At 35.8% G+C, this 23,839-nt stretch overlaps 1 protein-coding gene across 1 annotated transcript in view; it reads left to right on the top strand.

Annotated features, from left to right (window-relative positions):
* Positions 1 to 23,839, top strand: part of LOC137415593 (uncharacterized) — an 83,222-nt gene that overhangs the window by 5,332 nt on the left and 54,051 nt on the right. Inside the window, exons 2-4 of the mRNA XM_078780524.1 lie at positions 19,985 to 20,444; positions 20,940 to 21,062; positions 23,387 to 23,442. Of these exons, the coding sequence (XP_078636650.1) occupies positions 19,988 to 20,444; positions 20,940 to 21,062; positions 23,387 to 23,442 (636 nt within the window). The 5' untranslated portion in view covers positions 19,985 to 19,987. The remainder of the gene's footprint in view (positions 1 to 19,984; positions 20,445 to 20,939; positions 21,063 to 23,386; positions 23,443 to 23,839) is intronic.

Below are 23,839 nucleotides of genomic sequence, written 5' to 3'. Positions count from 1 at the left end.
GGTTGAGAAAAGTGATGGGAATTAATGTAGAAGGAAGTAGAGGATGGGGAAGACCGAGAAAGACTTGGCTAAAGATGGTGGAAGAAGAAATGCGGGCAAGGGGGTTAACAAGGAGAGATGCAGAAAATAGGGCAAGATGGAGAAGATTGTCATGGGGACCGCAAGGCTAACCCCCGCTCGAGCAGGGAAAATGGCCTTAAAATGCATGTTGTTGTTGTAGTTATGAGGTTAGTTCGCCACACAATACCGAAAATTCTTTTCGATTCCGACAACTTTGAAAATTTGACCTTTGTGACCTTCAAAGGTCAAAGGTCGAAGATTCTTGAAATTTGTTGGAAACTTGTATTTCATGATGTATGTGATAATATAAAAACATGTACGACATTTTACCCTATCAGGAAGTGAATGTAATAAAACCATCAAAAATCGACTTTTATAAATTTCGTGACCTTGTGACCTTGACCTTGGGGTGAAAATGAAAAATCGAGCTCCGTGGGGCTAGACACATGACATTGGCCTAACCAAATACTGAAACCCCTGTCAGATTCCACCAACTCCCTCGGAGAAGATGGAGTTTGAACTCAATTACCCCCTAAAAAGACATCTTTTTCTGGCGTCGCTCCGCCCACAAAGGGCGCAATTCGCCCACTCTCGGCAGGACACAACGAGATCATGATATCAACCTCCCACCCAAGTTTCATCAAGATCGGATGATATCATCGGGTAGTTATGCTGCAGGCAGACAGACACACAGACAGACACACACCCATGACAAATATAGTGGTCATTCTGTTTGATAACTCGTGAACCAATATATTTATGTCTCGTGCGCCTTTTAAATTTTGTACACCGCTCCTTTCCTATGCCAGCCATCACCAGGCATTGCAAAACGTCATTGCCGGGCACCGAAGGGGGCTCGGCAGTGACACACGCTGAAAGGGTGAACTCAGTTTTCACTCTGGTTGTTTGTTTTCTTGTTTTCTTGTTTGTTGTACACCGCTCCTTTCCTATGCCATCTCAGGGCATTGCAAAACGTCATTGCCGGGCACCGAAGGGGGCTTGGCAGTGACGCCCGCTGAAAGGGAGTACAGTGATCCCTCGTTTATCGCGGGGGTTACGTTCCAGAACCCCCCGCGATAAACGAAAATCCGCGAAGTAGCGACCATATTTTTTAATTTTTTTAAATATATATTTTAAAGCATTATGAACTCCCCACACTCTTATTAACCTTTCCCATACTCTTATAAACACTTCCTATACTCTTAAACACTTTTTACGCTCTTAAACATACGTAATTTTAACAACATATAAAATTCTAATGGGTACTCACCATTGAAGATACTGTAGCTACCCATGGGTTCCCCAAGCAAGACCAGCATCAGAATCTCCTTGCTCCAGCCGGTGACGTCACCGGCGGGGATCCCCGGCGCGAGAGTGGCTGGTCACGTGACCGCTAAAGCGTGCCGCGCTTTGCGGGTATAATCAGCTACACCTGTTGATCACGTGACCACCGAAGCACGCCACGCTTGAGAGGCGTGGCTTTCGGTTTCTGGTTGTGCTTTATAATGCAGCCCGATAAATGGGCTTTTCAGTGTTCCCGAGTTGGTTTTGAGAATAAATATCTTCTCGGACGAGTTTGTGTCTCGCCCGTCATTTCGTCCGTATCAAGCAAGAGCCCCGACTCTTCAATACTACAACTTGCGTGATGAAGATGATGATGAATTAGCTGTGCAGTACTGATGACGATGAAGGTGATGACGATGGTGAATGTACTGCACAGCCAGAAAGAGCATTACAGTTACCCATTACGTGGGTAACTAGCGCAAGTGGAAGCTGCCGCATCTGCGTTTTCCATACGCACGACTCTGTCTCTTTGTCTACCCTTCTACTGTACACTATGTACAGTATTTTATTTCTTGTAATATGTTTTAATTACTGTATTTTCTTATTTCTTTACGTTTTTTAATTTTTTAGGCTAGAAAATGCTTATTTTACCACAAAAATATTTAAAATAATAGTATATAAAAATACATTTATACCGAAAAATCCCGCGATATAGCGAAAAATCCGCGATATAATTTTACATATACTAGCGAGAAAAAACCGCGATGTACCGAATCCGCGAAAAGTGAACCGCGATATAGCGAGGGACGACTGTACTCAGTTTTCACTCTGGTTATTTGGTTGTTTGTTGTACACGGCACCTTTCCTGTGCCATCTCCAGGCATTGCAAAACGTCATTGCCGGGCACCGAAGGGGGCTCGGTTGTGACGCACGCTGAAAGGGAGTACTCAGTTTTCACTCTGGTTATTTGGTTGTTTGTTGTACACCGCACCTTTCCTATGCCATCTACAGGCATTGCAAATCGTCATTGCTGGGCACCGAAGGGGGCTCGGCTGTGACGCACGCTGAAAGGGAGTACTCAGTTTTCACTCTGGTTGTTTGTTTTCTTTCTTGTTGTACACCGCTCCTTTCCTATGCCATCTCCAGGCATTGCAAATCGTCATTGCTGGGCACCGAAGGGGCAGTGACGTCACTTGGCAGTGACGCACGCTGAAAGAGAGTACTCAGTTTTCACACGAGCCTCGATCTTGTATACAAAAAAAAAAAAAAAAAAAAAAACCCTGGTTGTTTGTTTTCTTGGTTGTTTGTCCGGGCGATATCTCAGCCATCCTTTGAGCGAGGAAGCTGAAATTTCGGCACAATAGTGAGCAAGTCCTTTGTCAAAAACGTATTTTTTGTTTTTTGATTAATCAATTAATTGATAAGTTATTTAATTATTAGCGATTAATTAAGTACTTATTTAATTAATTAAATTTCATTTCTCTTCTGACCATTAACTCAGGCACCTTTTGAGTTAGGAAGCTGATATTTGGACATGCCAATGACCAGGTGATTTGGCTGCAAAAGCTGTTTTTGATTTATTAATTAATTAATTAATCAATTAATCGATTAATTATTTAATTATTTGATTAATGACAAAAAAATTTTTTTTTTTAACTTACAGATTCTGATGAAATGGTGGTGGTTTATGTGTTCTCTGACCGAATTGATTAATAATTTAATTTTTTTATGATTATTATTTATTTATTTTCATTATTAATCATTTATGTATCTTCTTTCTCATTTGGCCAATATCTCAGGCACCTTTTGAGCTCAGAAGCTAATATTTGGACATGAGTGACCAAGTGATGTGGCTATCAAGGATATTTTTGATTTATTGATTAATCAATTAAGCAATGTATCGATTAATTATTTAATTATTCGATAAATTACTAAAAAAAATTTTTTCCCCCAGTTGCAGATTCTGATGAAATGGTGGTGGTTTATGTGTTCTGTGACTGAATTGATTGATAATTTAATTTTTTAATGATTATTATTTATTTATTTTCATTAATTAATCATTGATTTATTTTCTTTCTCATTTGGCCAATATCTCAGGCACCTTTTGAGCTGGGAAGCTAATATTTGGACAGGAGTGACCAAGTGATGTGGCTATCAAGGATATTTTTGATTTATTGATTAATCATTTCATCTATTAATTATTTATTGATTAATCGATTAATTATTTATTGAGTAATCAATTAATTATTTAATTTTTTATAAATGACTTATTTAATTAAATTTCTAAAAGATACATCTTCGGATGAAGCACTAGTGGTTTAGTTATGCTATTAGCCAATTGATTAAGAAAATATTTTGTGATCATCTTTTATTGATTTTAATTATACAATTAATTGATCAATTAGCGTACACCTCTCCCTCCCAATGCAGCCTCTATGAGCTGCACTGCGGTATTGCCGGGTGCCGGAGGCAGGATATTTAATTATTTGACAAGGGGGCGGTGTACTTTGAATGTATCTGCACTTGTTGTACACCGCTCCTTTCCTATGCCATCTCCAGGCATTGCAAATCGTCATTGCCGGGCACCAAAGGGGGCTCTGCAGTGACGCACGCTGAAAGAGAGTACTCAGTTTTCACTCTGGTTCTTTCTTGTTTGTTTGGTTGTCCGGGCGATATCTCAGCCATCCTTTGAGCTAGGAAGCTGAAATTTCGGCACAATAGTGAGAAAGTGCTTTGTCAAAAACGATATTTTTTGTTTTTTGATTAATCAATAAATTGAGGAGTTATTTAATTATTAGCGATTAATTAAGTACTTATTTAATTAATCAAATTTCCTTTCTCTTCTGACCATTAACTCAGGCACCTTTTGAGTTAGCAAGCTGATATTTGGACATGCCAATGACCAGGTGATTTGGCTGCAAAGGATATTTTTGATTTATTAATTAATGAATTAATCGACTAATTATTTAATTATTCGTTTAATGCCAAAAAATTTTTTTTTTTTTAAAGTTACAGATTCTGATGAAATAGTGGTAGTTTATGTGTTCTCTGACCAAATTGATTAATAATTTAATTTTTTTATGATTATTATTTATTTATTTTCATTATTAATCATTTATTTATTTTCTTTCTCATTTGGCCAATATCTCAGGCACCTTTTGAGCTGGGAAGCTAATATTTGGACATGAGTGACCAAGTGATGTGGCTATCAAGGATATTTTTGATTTATTGATTAATCATTTCATCTATTAATTATTTATTGATGAATCGATTAATTATTTATTGAGTAATCAATTAATTATTTAATTTTTTATAAATGACTTATTTAATTACATTTCTAAAAGATACATCTTAGGATGAAGCACTACTGGTTTAGTTATGCGATTAGCCAATTGATTATGAAAATATTTTGTGATAATCTTTTATTGATTTTAATTTTCCAATTAATCAATCAATTAGTGTACACCTCTCCCTCCCAATGCAGCCTCAATGAGCTGCACTGCGGTATTGCCGGGCGCCAGAGGCGCCCCGGCAATGCCGCTCTGTAGGATATTTAATTATTTGGCATGGGGCGGTGTACTTTGAATGTATGTGTACTTGTTTGTTGTACACCGCTCCTTTCCTATGCCATCTCCAGGCATTGCAAATCGTCATTGCCGGGCACCAAAGGGGGCTCGGCAGTGACGCACGCTGAAAGAGAGTACTCAGTTTTCACTCTGATTCTTTCTTTCTTTCTTGTTTGTTGTACACCGCTCCTTTCCTATGCCACCTCCAGGCATTGCAAATCGTCATTGCCGGGCACCGAAGGGGGCTTGGCAGTGACGCACGCTGAAAGAGAGTACTCAGTTTTCACTCTGGTTTCTTGTTTGTTTTCTTGTTTCCTTGGTTGTCCGGACGATATCTCAGCCATCCTTTGAGCTAGGAAGCTGAAATTTCGGCACAATAGTGAGCAAGTCCTTTGTCAAAAACGGTATTTTTTGTTTTTTGATTAATCAATTAATTGAGGAGTTATTTAATTATTAGCGTTTAATTAAGTACTTATTTAATTAATTAAATTTCATTTCTCTTCTGACCATTATTAACTCAGGCACCTTTTGAGTTAGGAAGCTGATATTTGGACATGCCAATGACCAGGTGATTTGGCTGCAAAGGATATTTTTGATTTATTAATTAATCAATTAATCGATTAATTATTTAATTATTCGATTAATGACAAAAAAATTTTTTTTTTTAAAGTTACAGATTCTGATGAAATAGTGGTAGTTTATGTGTTCTCTGACCAAATTGATTACCAATTTAATTTTTTTATGATTATTATTTATTTATTTTCATTATTAATCATTTATTTATTTTCTTTCTCATTTGGCCAATATCTCAGGCACCTTTTGAGCTGGGAAGCTAATATTTGGACATAAGTGACCAAGTGATGTGGCTATCAAGGATATTTTTGATTTATTGATTAATCATTTCATCTATTAATTATTTATTGATTAATCGATTAATTATTTATTGAGTAATCAATTAATTATTTAATTTTTTATAAATGACTTATTTAATTAAATTTCTAAAAGATACATCTTCGGATGAAGCACTAGTGGTTTAGTTATGCGATTAGCCAATTGATTATGAAAATATTTTGTGATAATCTTTTATTGATTTTAATTATACAATTAATCAATCAATTAGTGTACACCTCTCCCTCCCAATGCAGCCTCTATGAGCTGCACTGCGGTATTGCCGGGCGCCGGAGGCGCCCCGGCAATGCCGCGCTGCAGCATATTTAATTATTTGGCATGGGGCGGTGTACTTTGAATGTATGTGTACTTGTTGTACACCGCACCTTTCCTATGCCATCTCCAGGCATTGCAAATCGTCATTGCTGGGCACCGAAGGGGGCTCGGCAGTGACGCACGCTGAAAGAGAGTACTCAGTTTTCACTCTGGTTGTTTTCTTGTTTTCTTTCTTTCTTGGTTGTCCGGACGATATCTCAGCCATCCTTTGAGCTAGGAAGCTGAAATTTCGGCACAGTAGTGAGCAAGTCCTTTGTCAAATACGGTATTTTTTGTTTTTTGAATAATCAATTAATTGAGGAGTTATTTAATTATTAGCGTTTAATTAAGTACTTATTTAATTAATTAAATTTCATTTATCTTCTGACCATTATTAACTCAGGCACCTTTTGAGTTAGGAAGCTGATATTTGGACATGCCAATGACCAGGTGATTTGGCTGCAAAGGATATTTTTGATTTATTAATTAATCAATTAATCGATTAATTATTTAATTATTCGATTAATGACAAAAAAATTTTTTTTTTTTAAGTTACAGATTCTGATGAAATAGTGGTAGTTTATGTGTTCTCTGACCAAATTGATTAATAATTTAATTTTTTTATGATTATTATTTATTTATTTTCATTATTAATCATTTATTTATTTTCTTTCTCATTTGGCCAATATCTCAGGCACCTTTTGAGCTGGGAAGCTAATATTTGGACATGAGTGACCAAGTGATGTGGCTATCAAGGATATTTTTGATTTATTGATTAATCATTTCATCTATTAAGTATTTATTGATTAATCGATTAATTATTTGTTGAGTAATCAATTAATTATTTAATTTTTTATAAATGACTTATTTAATTAAATTTCTAAAAGATACATCTTCGGATGAAGCACTACTGGTTTAGTTATGCGATTAGCCAATTGATTATGAAAATATTTTGTGATAATCTTTTATTGATTTTAATTATACAATTAATCAATCAATTAGTGTACACCTCTCCCTCCCAATGCAGCCTCAATGAGCTGCACTGCGGTATTGCCGGGCGCCGGAGGCGCCCCGGCAATGCCGCGCTGCAGCATATTTAATTATTTGGCATGGGGCGGTGTACTTTGAATGTATGTGTACTTGTTGTACACCGCTCCTTTCCTATGCCATCTCCAGGCATTGCAAATCGTCATTGCCGGGCACCAAAGGGGGCTCGGCAGTGACGCACGCTGAAAGAGAGTACTCAGTTTTCACTCTGGTTGTTTGTTTTCTTGGTTGTCCGGGCGATATCTCAGCCATCCTTTGAGCTAGGAAGCTGAAATTTCGGCACAGTAGTGAGCAAGTCCTTTGTCAAATACGGTATTTTTTGTTTTTTGAATAATCAATTAATTGAGGAGTTATTTAATTATTAGCGTTTAATTAAGTACTTATTTAATTAATTACATTTCATTTCTCTTCTGACCATTATTAACTCAGGCACCTTTTGAGTTAGGAAGCTGATATTTGGACATGCCAATGACCAGGTGATTTGGCTGCAAAGGATATTTTTGATTTATTAATTAATCAATTAATCGATTAATTATTTAATTATTCGATTAATGACAAAAAAATTTTTTTTTTTAAAGTTACAGATTCTGATGAAATAGTGGTAGTTTATGTGTTCTCTGACCAAATTGATTAATAATTTAATTTTTTTATGATTATTATTTATTTATTTTCATTATTAATCATTTATTTATTTTCTTTCTCATTTGGCCAATATCTCAGGCACCTTTTGAGCTGGGAAGCTAATATTTGGACATGAGTGACCAAGTGATGTGGCTATCAAGGATATTTTTGATTTATTGATTAATCATTTCATCTATTAATTATTTATTGATTAATCGATTAATTATTTATTGAGTAATCAATTAATTATTTAATTTTTTATAAATAACTTATTTAATTAAATTTCTAAAAGATACATCTTCGGATGAAGCACTAGTGGTTTAGTTATGCGATTAGCCAATTGATTATGAAAATATTTTGTGATAATCTTTTATTGATTTTAATTATACAATTAATCAATCAATTAGTGTACACGTCTCCCTCCCAATGCAGCCTCAATGAGCTGCACTGCGGTATTGCCGGGCGCCTGAGGCGCCCCGGCAATGCCGCGCTGCAGCATATTTAATTATTTGGCATGGGGCGGTGTACTTTGAATGTATGTGTACTTGTTTGTTTTCTTTCTTGGTTGTCCGGGCGATATCTCAGCCATCCTTTGAGCTAGGAAGCTGAAATTTCGGCACAGTAGTGAGCAAGTCCTTTGTCAAATACGGTATTTTTTGTTTTTTGAATAATCAATTAATTGAGGAGTTATTTAATTATTAGCGTTTAATTAAGTACTTATTTAATTAATTAAATTTCATTTCTCTTCTGACCATTATTAACTCAGGCACCTTTTGAGTTAGGAAGCTGATATTTGGACATGCCAATGACCAGGTGATTTGGCTGCAAAGGATATTTTTGATTTATTAATTAATCAATTAATCGATTAATTATTTAATTATTCGATTAATGACAAAAAATTTTTTTTTTTTTAAGTTACAGATTCTGATGAAATAGTGGTAGTTTATGTGTTCTCTGACCAAATTGATTAATAATTTAATTTTTTTATGATTATTATTTATTTATTTTCATTATTAATCATTTATTTATTTTCTTTCTCATTTGGCCAATATCTCAGGCACCTTTTGAGCTGGGAAGCTAATATTTGGACATGAGTGACCAAGTGATGTGGCTATCAAGGATATTTTTGATTTATTGATTAATCATTTCATCTATTAAGTATTTATTGATTAATCGATTAATTATTTATTGAGTAATCAATTAATTATTTATTTTTTTATAAATGACTTATTTAATTAAATTTCTAAAAGATACATCTTCGGATGAAGCACTACTGGTTTAGTTATGCGATTAGCCAATTGATTATGAAAATATTTTGTGATAATCTTTTATTGATTTTAATTATACAATTAATCAATCAATTAGTGTACACCTCTCCCTCCCAATGCAGCCTCAATGAGCTGCACTGCGGTATTGCCGGGCGCCGGAGGCGCCCCGGCAATGCCGCGCTGCAGCATATTTAATTATTTGGCATGGGGCGGTGTACTTTGAATGTATGTGTACTTGTTTTCTTTCTTTCTTGTTTGTTTTCTTTGTTGGTTGTCCGGACGTTATCTCAGCCATCCTTTGAGCTCGGAAGCTGAAATTTCGGCACAAGAGTGAGCAAGTCCTTTCTCAAAAACGGTATTTTTTTTTTTTGATTAATCAATAAATTGAGGAGTTATTTAATTATTAGCGATTAATTAAGTACTTATTTAATTAATCAAATTTCCTTTCTCTTCTGACCATTAACTCAGGCACCTTTTGAGTTAGGAAGCTGATATTTGGACATGCCAATGACCAGGTGATTTGGCTGCAAAGGATATTTTTGATTTATTAATTAATCAATTAATCGTCTAATTATTTAATTATTCGATTAATGACAAAAAAAAATTTTTTTTTAAGTTACAGATTCTGATGAAATAGTGGTAGTTTATGTGTTCTCTGACCAAATTGATTAATAATTTAATTTTTTTATGATTATTATTTATTTATTTTCATTATTAATCATTTATTTATTTTCTTTCTCATTTGGCCAATATCTCAGGCACCTTTTGAGCTGGGAAGCTAATATTTGGACATGAGTGACCAAGTGATGTGGCTATCAAGGATATTTTTGATTTATTGATTAATCATTTCATCTATTAATTATTTATTGATTAATCGATTAATTATTTATTGAGTAATCAATTAATTATTTAATTTTTTATAAATGACTCATTTAATTAAATTTCGAAAAGATATCTTCAGATGAAGCACTAGTGGTTTAGTTATGCGATTAGCCAATTGATTATGAAAATATTTTGTGATAATCTTTTATTGATTTTAATTATACAATTAATCAATCAATTAGTGTACACCTCTCCCTCCCAATGCAGCCTCAATGAGCTGCACTGCGGTATTGCCGGGCGGCGGAGGCACCCCGGCAATGCCGCGCTGCAGCATATTTAATTATTTGGCATGGGGCGGTGTACTTTGAATGTATGTGTACTTGTTTGTTTTCTTGTTTTCTTTATTGTTTGTTTGGTTGTCCGGGCGATATCTCAGCCATCCTTTGAGCTAGGAAGCTGAAATTTTGGCACAATAGTGAGGAAGTCCTTTGTCAAAAACGGTATTTTTTTTTTTGATTAATCAATAAATTGAGGAGTTATTTAATTATTAGCGATTAATTAAGTACTTATTTAATTAATCAAATTTCCTTTCTCTTCTGACCATTAACTCAGGCACCTTTTGAGTTAGGAAGCTGATATTTGGACATGCCAATGACCAGGTGATTTGGCTGCAAAGGATATTTTTGATTTATTAATTTGTTACGTGGTCCCCTCGGTGACTACCTGGTCTCGGTGACCCCCGGACCGTGAGAGGACCTTCGCCAGAAAGTAGTATTATATATGCGCTTTCGCAACGCAATCCCTATGAATTCCACCCAAGAGAAACTGATGTTCAATGATATATTTCCAGGGTAAGGATATCATACAATTTCAAGGATACAATCACGGATATATTCCCCGAGCAATCAACAACAAACAACCATCAACAATTCCCAATCCACAATCAATTCCCTATATGATTAAGATGGCCATCTTAGATATGTGTGTCCCCTTCTGTACTCACGACCCCCTTTTGGTCTCTGCCCCTCACAATGTCTCTGGGCCCCTCCTGACCAAGATGCTGGTCGGCGTCGCCGCACTCGGGCAGTTGAACGAACCCCGGGTGGACGTTTTTCCACCGGGCAGGTATCGTACCAGGCACCGCGGCTGCAGCCCCTCGTGGCCACGCGAAGCGGGTACGGTAAAGCAAGCCAAAAGCCCCACGCCGCTTGCAAGGCGTGTTAGGCCGCAACGTGCGACCCGTACGCGTCTGTTTAGACGGTGCCGCGAACGGTGCCAGACGCGGGGTCGATGCACGGCCCCACGTCAACTTGACGTCTCCACCGGGTAGGTACACGTCCCGGTAACTCCTCTCGCCAGACGGGCTTCGGAACGCCGCTTTTCCACGCGGCGCAAGGTCGATCCCACCTTTCGTCGGAGCGGGGCGAGGAAGAAGAATAATCGTTGCTTTTCTTCCTCGTGTCTTTTCCTCTTCCGTTTCCGGTCACTTCCGTTTCCGGACACTTTTTCAGAAGGGCTCCTGACCCTCCAACCACAACAACCCTTAATCTTAACCAATAAATTGAGGAGTTATTTAATTATTAGCGATTAATTAAGTACTTATTTAATTAATCAAATTTCCTTTCTCTTCTGACCATTAACTCAGGCACCTTTTGAGTTAGGAAGCTGATATTTGGACATGCCAATGACCAGGTGATTTGGCTGCAAAGGATATTTTTGATTTATCAATTAATCAATTTATCGATGAATTATTAAATTATTCGATTAATGACAAAAATTTTTTTTTATTTTAAGTTACAGATTCTGATGAAATAGTGGTAGTTTATGTGTTCTCTGACCAAATTGATTAATAATTTAATTTTTTTATGATTATTATTTATTTATTTTCATTATTAATCATTTATTTATTTTCTTTCTCATGTGGCCAATATCTCAGGCACCTTTTGAGCTGGGAAGCTAATATTTGGACATGAGTGACCAAGTGATGTGGCTATCAAGAATATTTTTGATTTATTGATTAATCATTTAATCGATTAATTATTTATTGAGTAATCAATTAATTATTAATTTTTTATTAATGACTTATTTAATTAAATTTCTGAAAGATACATCTTCGGATGAAGCACTAGTGGTTTAGTGATGCTATTAGCCAATTGATTATGAAAATATTTTGTGATAATCTTTCAATGATTTTAATTATACAATTAATCAATCAATTAGTGTACACCTCTCCCTCCCAATGCAGCCTTAATGAGCTGCACTGCGGTATTGCCGGGCGCCAGAGGCGCCCCGGCAATGCCGCGCTGTAGGATATTTAATTATTTGGCATGGGGGCGGTGTACTTTGAATGTATCTGTACTTGTTTTCTTTCTTGTTTGTTTGTTTGTCCGGACGATATCTCAGCCATCCTTTGAGCTAGGAAGCTGAAATTTTGGGACAGTAGTGAGCCAGTCCTTTGTCAAAAACAGTATTTTTTGTTTTTTGAATAATCAATTAATTGAGGACTTATTTAATCATTAGCGTTTAATTAAGTACTTATTTAATTAATTAAATTTCATTTCTCTTCTGACCATTAACTCAGGCACCTTTTGAGTTAGGAAGCTGATATTTGGACATGCCAATGACCAGGTGATTTGGCTGCAAAGGATATTTTTGATTTATTAATTAATCAATTAATCGATTAATTATTTAATTATTTGATTAATGACAAAAAAATTTTTTTTTTTTAAGTTACAGATTCTGATGAAATAGTGGTAGTTTATGTGTTCTCTGACCAAATTGATTAATAATTTAATTTTTTTAGGATTATTATTTATTTATTTTCATTATTAATCATTTATTTATTTTCTTTCTCATTTGGCCAATATCTCAGGCACCTTTTGAGCTCGGAAGCTAATATTTGGACATGAGTGACCAAGTGATGTGGCTATCAAGGATATTTTTGATTTATTGATCAATCAATTAATCGATTAATTATTTAATTATTCGATTAATTTCTAAAAAAAAAAAAAATTTTCAGTTAGAGATTCTGATGAAATGGTGGTGGTTTCTGTGTTCTGTGACCGAATTGATTAATAATTTAATTTTTTAATGATTTATTATTTATTTATTTTCATTATTAATCATTTATTTATTTTCTTTCTCATTTGGCCAATATCTCAGGCACCTTTTGAGCTGGGAAGCTAATATTTGGACATGAGTGACCAAGTGATGTGGCTATCAAGGATATTTTTGATTTATTGATTAATCATTTCATCTATTAATTATTTATTGATTAATCGATTAATTATTTATTGAGTAATCAATTAATTATTTATTTTTTTATAAATGACTTATTTAATTAAATTTCTAAAAGATACATCTTCGGATGAAGCACTAGTGGTTTAGTTATGCGATTAGCCAATTGATTATGAAAATATTTTGTGATAATCTTTTATTGATTTTAATTATACAATTAATCAATCAATTAGTGTACACCTCTCCCTCCCAATGCAGCCTCAATGAGCTGCACTGCGGTATTGCCGGGCGCCAGAGGCGCCCCGGCAATGCCGTGCTGCAGCATATTTAATTATTTGGCATGGGGCGGTGTACTTTGAATGTATGTGTACTTGTTTGTTTTCTTGTTGTACACCGCTCCTTTCCTATGCCACCTCCAGGCATTGCAAATCGTCATTGCCGGGCACCGAAGGGGGCTTGGCAGTGACGCACGCTGAAAGAGAGTACTCAGTTTTCACTCTGGTTTCTTGTTTGTTGTACACCGCTCCTTTCCTATGCCACCTCCAGGCATTGCAAATCGTCATTGCCGGGCACCGAAGGGGGCTTGGCAGTGACGCACGCTGAAAGAGAGTACTCAGTTTTCACTCTGGTTTCTTGTTTGTTTGTTTTCTTGTTTCCTTGGTTGTCCGGACGATATCTCAGCCATCCTTTGAGCTAGGAAGCTGAAATTTCGGCACAATAGTGAGCAAGTCCTTTGTCAAAAACGGTATTTTTTGTTTTTTGATTAATCAATTAATTGAGGAGTTATTTAATTATTAGCGTTTAATTAAGTACTTATTTAATTAATTAAATTTCATTTCTCTTCTGACCATTATTAACTCAGGCACCTTTTGAGTTAGGAAGCTGATATTTGGACATGCCAATGACCAGGTGATTTGGCTGCAAAGGATATTTTTGATTTATTAATTAATCAATTAATCGATTAATTATTTAATTATTCGATTAATGACCCAAAAAATTTTTTTTTTTAAGTTACAGATTCTGATGAAATAGTGGTAGTTTATGTGTTCTCTGACCAAATTGATTACCAATTTAATTTTTTTATGATTATTATTTATTTATTTTCATTATTAATCATTTATTTATTTTCTTTCTCATTTGGCCAATATCTCAGGCACCTTTTGAGCTGGGAAGCTAATATTTGGACATAAGTGACCAAGTGATGTGGCTATCAAGGATATTTTTGATTTATTGATTAATCATTTCATCTATTAATTATTTATTGATTAATCGATTAATTACTTATTGAGTAATCAATTAATTATTTAATTTTTTATAAATGACTTATTTAATTAAATTTCTAAAAGATACATCTTCGGATGAAGCACTAGTGGTTTAGTTATGCGATTAGCCAATTGATTATGAAAATATTTTGTGATAATCTTTTATTGATTTTAATTATACAATTAATCAATCAATTAGTGTACACCTCTCCCTCCCAATGCAGCCTTAATGAGCTGCACTGCGGTATTGCCGGGCGCCGGAGGCGCCCCGGCAATGCCGCGCTGCAGCATATTTAATTATTTGGCATGGGGCGGTGTACTTTGAATGTATGTGTACTTGTTTGTTTTCTTGTTTCCTTGGTTGTCCGGACGATATCTCAGCCATCCTTTGAGCTAGGAAGCTGAAATTTCGGCACAATAGTGAGCAAGTCCTTTGTCAAAAACGGTATTTTTTGTTTTTTGATTAATCAATTAATTGAGGAGTTATTTAATTATTAGCGTTTAATTAAGTACTTATTTAATTAATTAAATTTCATTTCTCTTCTGACCATTATTAACTCAGGCACCTTTTGAGTTAGGAAGCTGATATTTGGACATGCCAATGACCAGGTGATTTGGCTGCAAAGGATATTTTTGATTTATTAATTAATCAATTAATCGATTAATTATTTAATTATTCGATTAATGACCCAAAAAAAATTTTTTTTTAAGTTACAGATTCTGATGAAATAGTGGTAGTTTATGTGTTCTCTGACCAAATTGATTACCAATTTAATTTTTTTATGATTATTATTTATTTATTTTCATTATTAATCATTTATTTATTTTCTTTCTCATTTGGCCAATATCTCAGGCACCTTTTGAGCTGGGAAGCTAATATTTGGACATAAGTGACCAAGTGATGTGGCTATCAAGGATATTTTTGATTTATTGATTAATCATTTCATCTATTAATTATTTATTGATTAATCGATTAATTATTTATTGAGTAATCAATTAATTATTTAATTTTTTATAAATGACTTATTTAATTAAATTTCTAAAAGATACATCTTCGGATGAAGCACTAGTGGTTTAGTTATGCGATTAGCCAATTGATTATGAAAATATTTTGTGATAATCTTTTATTGATTTTAATTATACAATTAATCAATCAATTAGTGTACACCTCTCCCTCCCAATGCAGCCTTAATGAGCTGCACTGCGGTATTGCCGGGCGCCGGAGGCGCCCCGGCAATGCCGCGCTGCAGCATATTTAATTATTTGGCATGGGGCGGTGTACTTTGAATGTATGTGTACTTGTTTTCTTTCTTGTTTGTTTGGTTGTCCGGGCGATATCTCAGCCATCCTTTGAGCTAGGAAGCTGAAATTTTGGCACAATAGTGAGAAAGTCCTTTGTCAAAAACGGTATTTTTTTTTTTGATTAATCAATAAATTGAGGAGTTATTTAATTATTAGCGATTAATTAAGTACTTATTTAATTAATCAAATTTCCTTTCTCTTCTGACCATTAACTCAGGCACCTTTTGAGTTAGGAAGCTGATATTTGGACATGCCAATGACCAGGTGATTTGGCTGCAAAGGATATTTTTGATTTATTAATTAATCAATTAATCGATGAATTATTAAATTATTCGATTAATGACAAAAAAAAAATTTTTTTTAAAGTTACAGATTCTGATGAAATAGTGGTAGTTTATGTGTTCTCTGACCAAATTGATTAATAATTTAATTTTTTTATGATTATTATTTATTTATTTTCATTATTAATCATTTATTTATTTTCTTTCTCATGTGGCCAATATCTCAGGCACCTTTTGAGCTGGGAAGCTAATATTTGGACATGAGTGACCAAGTGATGTGGCTATCAAGAATATTTTTGATTTATTGATTAATCATTTAATCGATTAATTATTTATTGATTAATCGATTAATTATTTATTGAGTAATCAATTAATTATTAAATATTTTTATTAATGACTTATTTAATTAAATTTCTGAAAAATACATCTTCGGATGAAGCACTAGTGGTTTAGTTATGCGATTAGCCAATTGATTATGAAAATATTTTGTGATAATCTTTTATTGATTTTAATTATACAATTAATCAATCAATTAGTGTACACCTCTCCCTCCCAATGCAGCCTTAATGAGCTGCACTGCGGTATTGCCGGGCGCCAGAGGCGCCCCGGCAATGCCGCGCTGTAGGATATTTAATTATTTGGCATGGGGGCGGTGTACTTTGAATGTATCTGTACTTGTTTTCTTTCTTGTTTGTTTGTTTGTCCGGACGATATCTCAGCCATCCTTTGAGCTAGGAAGCTGAAATTTTGGGACAGTAGTGAGCCAGTCCTTTGTCAAAAACAGTATTTTTTGTTTTTTGAATAATCAATTAATTGAGGACTTATTTAATCATTAGCGTTTAATTAAGTACTTATTTAATTCATTAAATTTCATTTCTCTTCTGACCATTAACTCAGGCACCTTTTGAGTTAGGAAGCTGATATTTGGACATGCCAATGACCAGGAGATTTGGCTGCAAATGTTATTTTTGATTTACTAATTAATCAATTAATCGATGAATTATTAAATTATTCGATTAATGACAAAAAATTTTTTTTTTTTAAGTTACAGATTCTGATGAAATAGTGGTAGTTTGTGTTCTCTGACCAAATTGATTAATAATTTAATTTTTTTAGGATTATTATTTATTTATTTTCATTATTAATCATTTATTTATTTTCTTTCTCATTTGGCCAATATCTCAGGCACCTTTTGAGCTCGGAAGCTAATATTTGGACATGAGTGACCAAGTGATGTGGCTATCAAGGATATTTTTGATTTATTGATCAATCAATTAATCGATTAATTATTTAATTATTCGATTAATTACTAAAAAAATTTTTTTTTTTCAGTTAGAGATTCTGATGAAATGGTGGTGGTTTGTGTGTTCTGTGACCGAATTGATTAATAATTTAATTTTTTAATGATTATTATTTATTTATTTTCTTTCTCATTTGGCCAATATCTCAGGCACCTTTTGAGCTGGGAAGCTAATATTTGGACATGACAGTGACCAAGTGATGTAGCTATCAAGGATATTTTTGATTTATTGATTAATCATTTCATCTATTAATTATTTATTGATTAATCGATTAATTATTTATTGAGTAATCAATTAATGATTTAATTTTTTATAAATGACTTATTTAATTAAATTTCTAAAAGATACATCTTCGGATGAAGCACTAGTGGTTTAGTTATGCTATTAGCCAATTGATTATGAAAATATTTTGTGATAATCTTTTATTGATTTTAATTATACAATTAATCAATCAATTAGTGTACACCTCTCCCTCCCAATGCAGCCTCAATGAGCTGCACTGCGGTATTGCCGGGCGCCGGAGGCGCCCCGGCAATGACACGCTGTCGGATATTTAATTATTTGGCATGGGGGTGGTGTACTTTGAATGTATTTGTACTTGTTAAGTACTTATTTAATTAATCAAATTTCCTTTCTCTTCTGACCATTAACTCAGGCACCTTTTGAGTTAGGAAGCTGATATTTGGACATGCCAATGACCAGGTGATTTGGCTGCAAAGGATATTTTTGATTTATTAATTAATCGATTAATCGATTAATTATTTAATTATTCGATTAATGACTAAATTTTTTTTTTTCAGTTACAGATTCTGATGAAATGGTGGTGGTTTGTGTTCTGTGACCGAATTGATTAATTATTTAATTTTTTAATGATTATTATTTATTTATTTTCATTATTAATCATTTATTTGTCTTCTTTCTCATTTGGCCAATATCTCAGGCACCTTTTGAGCTGGGAAGCTAATATTTGGACATGAGTGACCAAGTGATGTGGCTATCAAGGATATTTTTGATTTATTAATTAATCAATTAATCGATTAATTATTTAATTATTCGATTAATTACTAAAAAAAAAATTTTTTTTCAGTTACAAATTCTGATGAAATAGTGGTGGTTTATGTGTTCTGTGACCGAATTGATTAATAATTTATTTTTTTAATGATTATTATTTATTTATTTTCATTATTAATCATTCATTTATTTTCTTTCTCATTTGGTCAATATCTCAGGCACCTTTTGAGCTGTGAAACTAATATTTGGACATGACAGTGACCAAGTGATGTGGCTATCAAGGATATTTTTGATTTATTGATTAATCAATTAATCGATTAATTTATTTATTGATTAATCGATTAATTATTTATTGATTAATCAATTAATTATTTAATTTTTTATTAATGACTTATTTAATTAAATTTCTAAAAGATACATCTTCGGATGAAGCACGAGTGGTTTAGTTATGCTATTAGCCAATTGATTCAGAAAATATTTTGTGATAATCTTTTATTTATTTTAGTTCTACAATTAATCAATTAGTGTGCAGCTCTCCCTCCCAATGCAGCCTCAATGAGCTGCACTGCAGTATTGCCAGCGCCGAAGGCGGATATTTAATTATTTGGCATGGGGGCGGTGTACTTTGAATGTATCTGTACTTGTTATTATCTTTTCTTGTCTTGGACTATTGTGAGCATAATATTTTGTTCATATTTATTTAATGCCCTTTGTACATTTTGATTGAAGTGGTAATTTCTCCTGCGATGAATTGGAATCTTCCGCGATGAATTGGAATCTCCCGCCATGAATTGGAATCTCCCGCGATGAAGCTAACTCCGAGGGCCTTTCACTCACTCACCGCAGGCAGGTAGGTGGTCTTTCTGTCTTCTACCGACTCCTATCCGGCCTAACTCCCCCATCTCTATCTGTGCTCTGTCCCCCAAATATTCCTGCAGGTCGCACAAGATCTGCCAGTAACCCTCATCTGGTGAAATTGCCAAAATGTAGGCTCTCTGCTCACCTTCACTCCTGCATACCTCTTTACTCCCGCCTCTGGAACAAACTCCCTCGCTCTCTTCAATCCCACTCTTCCCTCCAGGTCTTTAAAACAGCTGGTCACCACCATCTCTTATCTTCCCCCATCTGGAACAAACTCCCTGTTGAAGGTGTCTGTGTGTGTGTATGTTTGTGTGTGTGCTTTCGCATGATAATGTAAAGCGCCATGAGGGTAGTTTACTCTGCTTGATGGGGCTATATAAGACTCCTTTATTATTATTATTATTATTATTATTATTATTTATTATTATCTAAAACCTTGATCTCTTCTACCCCCGTTAATTCACTCCAGATACACTTTTTTTGAAATACCGACTTCTTTCGCTCCTGGAAGTTCTATCAGTGTCCATGTGTTTCATACCCGTCCAAACCACCCCGCTTTCCAATGCCTCCTCCCCTCTAGCCCCCTCCCTCCCACAGATCTTCCGTTGTCCCTGTTCTCTGCTGTTGTACTCTTGTGTGCTTCCCTCTCTCTCCCCATCTTGTCTCCCGCTCCCTTTATTGGTATGTTTTGTGTGTCCATTTGTTTTTTTTTTGTGATTGATGTTAGCTCTTGCACAAGCCTCGATTTTGTATACAAAAAAAGTTAAACATTTTTGGGGTTTGGGGTTTTGAAAAACACAGGGCACGATAACATGTGGAACTTTGTTTTTTATTCATGGGGTTCTGTGTGTCCAACAGGTCATGACAGAAATGGAGACCTTCCCACGGTGGCTCCGGACACAGGGCCTAACACTAGAAACTGCTCAAGCTGTAGTCATGGAGCTGGGTATTGAGAATCATAAGATGCTACGAGCCTGCACCGAGTCTGATGCATTGAGAGCTGAGCTCCTCTCACGTGCGCAGCAAAAATTTCCTTTTGCAATGTATGTCGAATTCCACCAATTTATGGAGTCTTGTGTGAAGCCAGGAGTTGTCTGGTCTGCAAGCTCCTCTTCGGCACACTTTTTCCACTCGATGCTTGAGCATGAAGGTGACGAGCTTTCTGGCTGTGCCGAGAAACTGCACTTGTTGAAATCTTCATCAGCATATTCTGGAGTTACAAATGCCCAACTTCAAGGCACTTGTAGTGTGTATGGGACCAATACACATGACATCCACAGCCTCCAGCCGAACGATTCCAGGTTAAACCCCAATTCTGGTACGTGATGCAGCTTTTTTTCCCCCAATGTCTGCCTTCCACTATTTTTATCAAAAATATTCAGTTATTTTAATCTTATGCAGTTGGACATCCATTGTTTGAAGTTCAAGGATGAAATATTTTGTGAAACTTTCCTCATTGCCCATTTATTGCTGTTATTAGGTTTTTCTTTATTGCTGTTACTGAGTCTTGTTCAGGAGATTATTTATTTACTTTCAGTCAAGCATATCGATGGATATTTTTTTTCTGTCAAATGAATATTGTTTTGTCATAAGTTTTACTTGTTGGGCCTGTTGGTCGAAGAAATGCACAATCCGTGGAAATTGTTTGACAAACTTTGAGTTTACTGTTTTATAATGGCAAGGTTTTTTTTATTGCTTTAAAATGTATTTTTTTTCAAAATTGAGTTGTGTTAGAGTTTTCATGTGTACAACTTCTTGATTCTGTGCAGATGTGTAGATTTCCACATTTATCTTCATGTAGAATTGTTTGCAGCTGAAGATGATCTGGAAAAGGCAACTGATGTAACTCAAAACACCTGGAAATATTCTGTTGTCATTAAAGAGCTGGAAGTTGCATCAGTGCAGGAGTCGAGCATTATTTCATGTGTTAATCCAGGTTAGTTGAACTTTCAAACAAATCACTGATTCGCACCAAAGTACGCAAATTTGTTCTCCTTTGGCAAAATGTATCATTTGCGTTGCAATTCTAGTTGTGTGTAGTATGTAAGAAAACCTGATATTCCCATTCTTTACGTTTGTTTGATAATCCCGATGGCATTACAGTACATTCCTGATTAGTAAAGCTGCTCTGCTGGCATTAGCTGGCAGAGATCAAAGACAACAACAACAACAACAACAACAACAGGCATTTTAAGGCCATTTTCCCTGCTGGAGTGGGGGTTAGCCTTGTGGACCCCATGATGATCTTCTCTATTTTGCCCTATTTTTTGCATCTCGCCTTGTTAACCCCCTTGCCTGCATTTCTTCTTCCACCATCTTTAGCCAAGTCTTTCTCGGTCTTCCCCGTCCTCTACTTCCTTCTACATTCATTTCCATCACTCTTCTCAACCAGTCACTTTCATCCTTCCTCAATACATGACCAAACCATCTCAACCTGTTGCTCTTCACAGCATCCATCACAGGCTATATTCCCATAATCTTTCGCAATTCATCATTTGTCTTCCTCTCTCTCAACGATACTCCACACATCCACCAAACCATTTGCATTTCCACCCTTTCCAGCCTTGTTGCTGCTCCACGTTCATTACCCTTGTCTTGCTCCCATAAATCATAACACTTCTCACACATGCAGCACACACCTTTCCCTTCAGCTACACTCACCTCCTCGTCAGCATGCCACTCAGTTCCCAAAACTTCTTCCATGCACATCTCACTCGAGCAACCGTCGCCGAGTCTGATCCACCTTCTCCATTCAGCATGTCTCCAAGGTAGCAAAATGTTTTCACACCTTCCAGTTGCACGCCGTCTCCAAGATCCAACTCAACATTTCCTCCATCTGCAGCTCCCTCTGTGCACACCTTACACTTGAATGTAGCTGCCACACTGGTTAATGACCCTCTCAAACCACTACATTTTTGATGAACCCACGCAGCGCACATTGTACATTGAATGGAGTTCACTCCGACACCCTTCCTGCACACAGCACACGGCCACTTCCCAGTTTTTTCCACCTCACCACATGCTTTACCACTTGCCATCACCTTCGTCTTTCCGATATTCACCTTCAGATCTTTTGTCTCCATACATTCCTTCCACTTGTTCATCTTCTCCTACAGTCCATCCATACTTTCTGCAATCAACACCAGATCATCTGCATTCAACAACTCCCACGGCAAACCCTCCTTTACGTTCTGAGCCAGCACCTCCATCACAGCTACAAATAGTAGTGGACTTAGTACCGACCCCTGATGCACTCCCACCTTCACCTCAAACTCACCACTGTTCCCGTCCTTCGTCCTTACAGCTGTGCGCGCTCTTTCGTACATTGCCATCACTACTCTGATCAACCATTCCTCCACTCCTAACTTCCTCAATGCCCATGTCACTACTTTACATGGAACCCTATCAAATGCTTTCTCCAGATCAACAAATCCAAGAAACAACTTCTTCCTCTTCTCCATGTACTTCTCTGACAACTGCCTTACAATAAAAAGCGCGGCTGTCGTTCCTCTTCCTGGCATAAATCAAAACTGCATTTCCTCGATCTTTACTTTCTTCCTTATCCTCCTCTCCAACACCCTTTCCAATACCTTCATTCCATGCTCCAATAACTTTATCGATCGATACGAGCCACACTCCAGAGGGTCACCTTTCCCCTTGTATAGAGGGACGAGGGTACTCAGTTCCCAACCACTGGAATGCGGCCTTCTTTCACCACCAGATTACAGATCTCTGTCATTCTCTTCACACCCCAAATTCCTGCTGCCTTCAACATATCTCCCACAACTCCCGTCGGCCCTTGGCGAAGATCAAAGGAAAACGGATAAACCTGCTTTCTTTTGTGAAGAGTAGATTAATTCTTTCCGAAACATTAAACACACACACACACACACACACACACACACACACACACACACACACACACACACACACACACACACACACACACACACGTGTTTGTGTGTGTGTGTCGTCATTTTCAAATGGGGTTTCAGAAGGTGGAACGGATATCCATGGCCATTAAAATCATTGGTATCTCCTGTGATGAAGCCAAGTCTCTGGCCCTATTATTTCACATTGCAGACTGGTCAGTTATCTCTCTTTGTCTTCCGCCTCCTTTCTGGTATTGCCTTCCAATGCTGTCTCCTCTCGGTTCTCCAGAGTGCACACTATCTGCCAGTAACCCTCTTTTGGTGAAATTCACAAAATCCAGACTCACCAGTCACCTCCACTCATCTATTCCTCTTTTCTCTTCCTTAGTCTGTTCAACCTCATTCTTACCTCCAAGGCTACAAGACGTACAGTCACGTGAAAAAGTAAGTATACTCCATGTAAAGTTTTGACTTTTTCAACATATTTCAACATACAGCTATTTGATCTTCATTTCAACAATGTTGATAGATAAAGGTGATATAATATAACTTATATCATGAAACATTTACATTTTGTAGTCCATTGCATAATTTAAATAAAGATAAATGCAAATTTCACATGTGGAAAAAGTAAGTACACCCTTGGCTCTAATGGGTGGTATTGCCCCCTTTGGCAGAAACAACCTCAAGTAGGTGTTTCTTATAACTGTCTACCAGTCTCTGACATCGACTGGGAGAAATTTTTGCCCACTCCTCCATGCAGAATTCTTTCAGCTGTGTGATGTTTGAGGGGTTTCTTGCATGCACAAAAAAAAAAAAAAGGCACCTTTAGAGGCCATTT

The sequence above is a fragment of the Myxine glutinosa genome, chromosome 6, assembly GCF_964187855.1.
Source record: "Myxine glutinosa chromosome 6, kmMyxGlut1.1, whole genome shotgun sequence".
NCBI lineage: Eukaryota > Metazoa > Chordata > Myxini > Myxiniformes > Myxinidae > Myxine > Myxine glutinosa.
The sequence above is the reverse complement of the archived record's forward strand: the minus strand, read 5'-3'. Positions and strand labels throughout refer to the sequence as shown.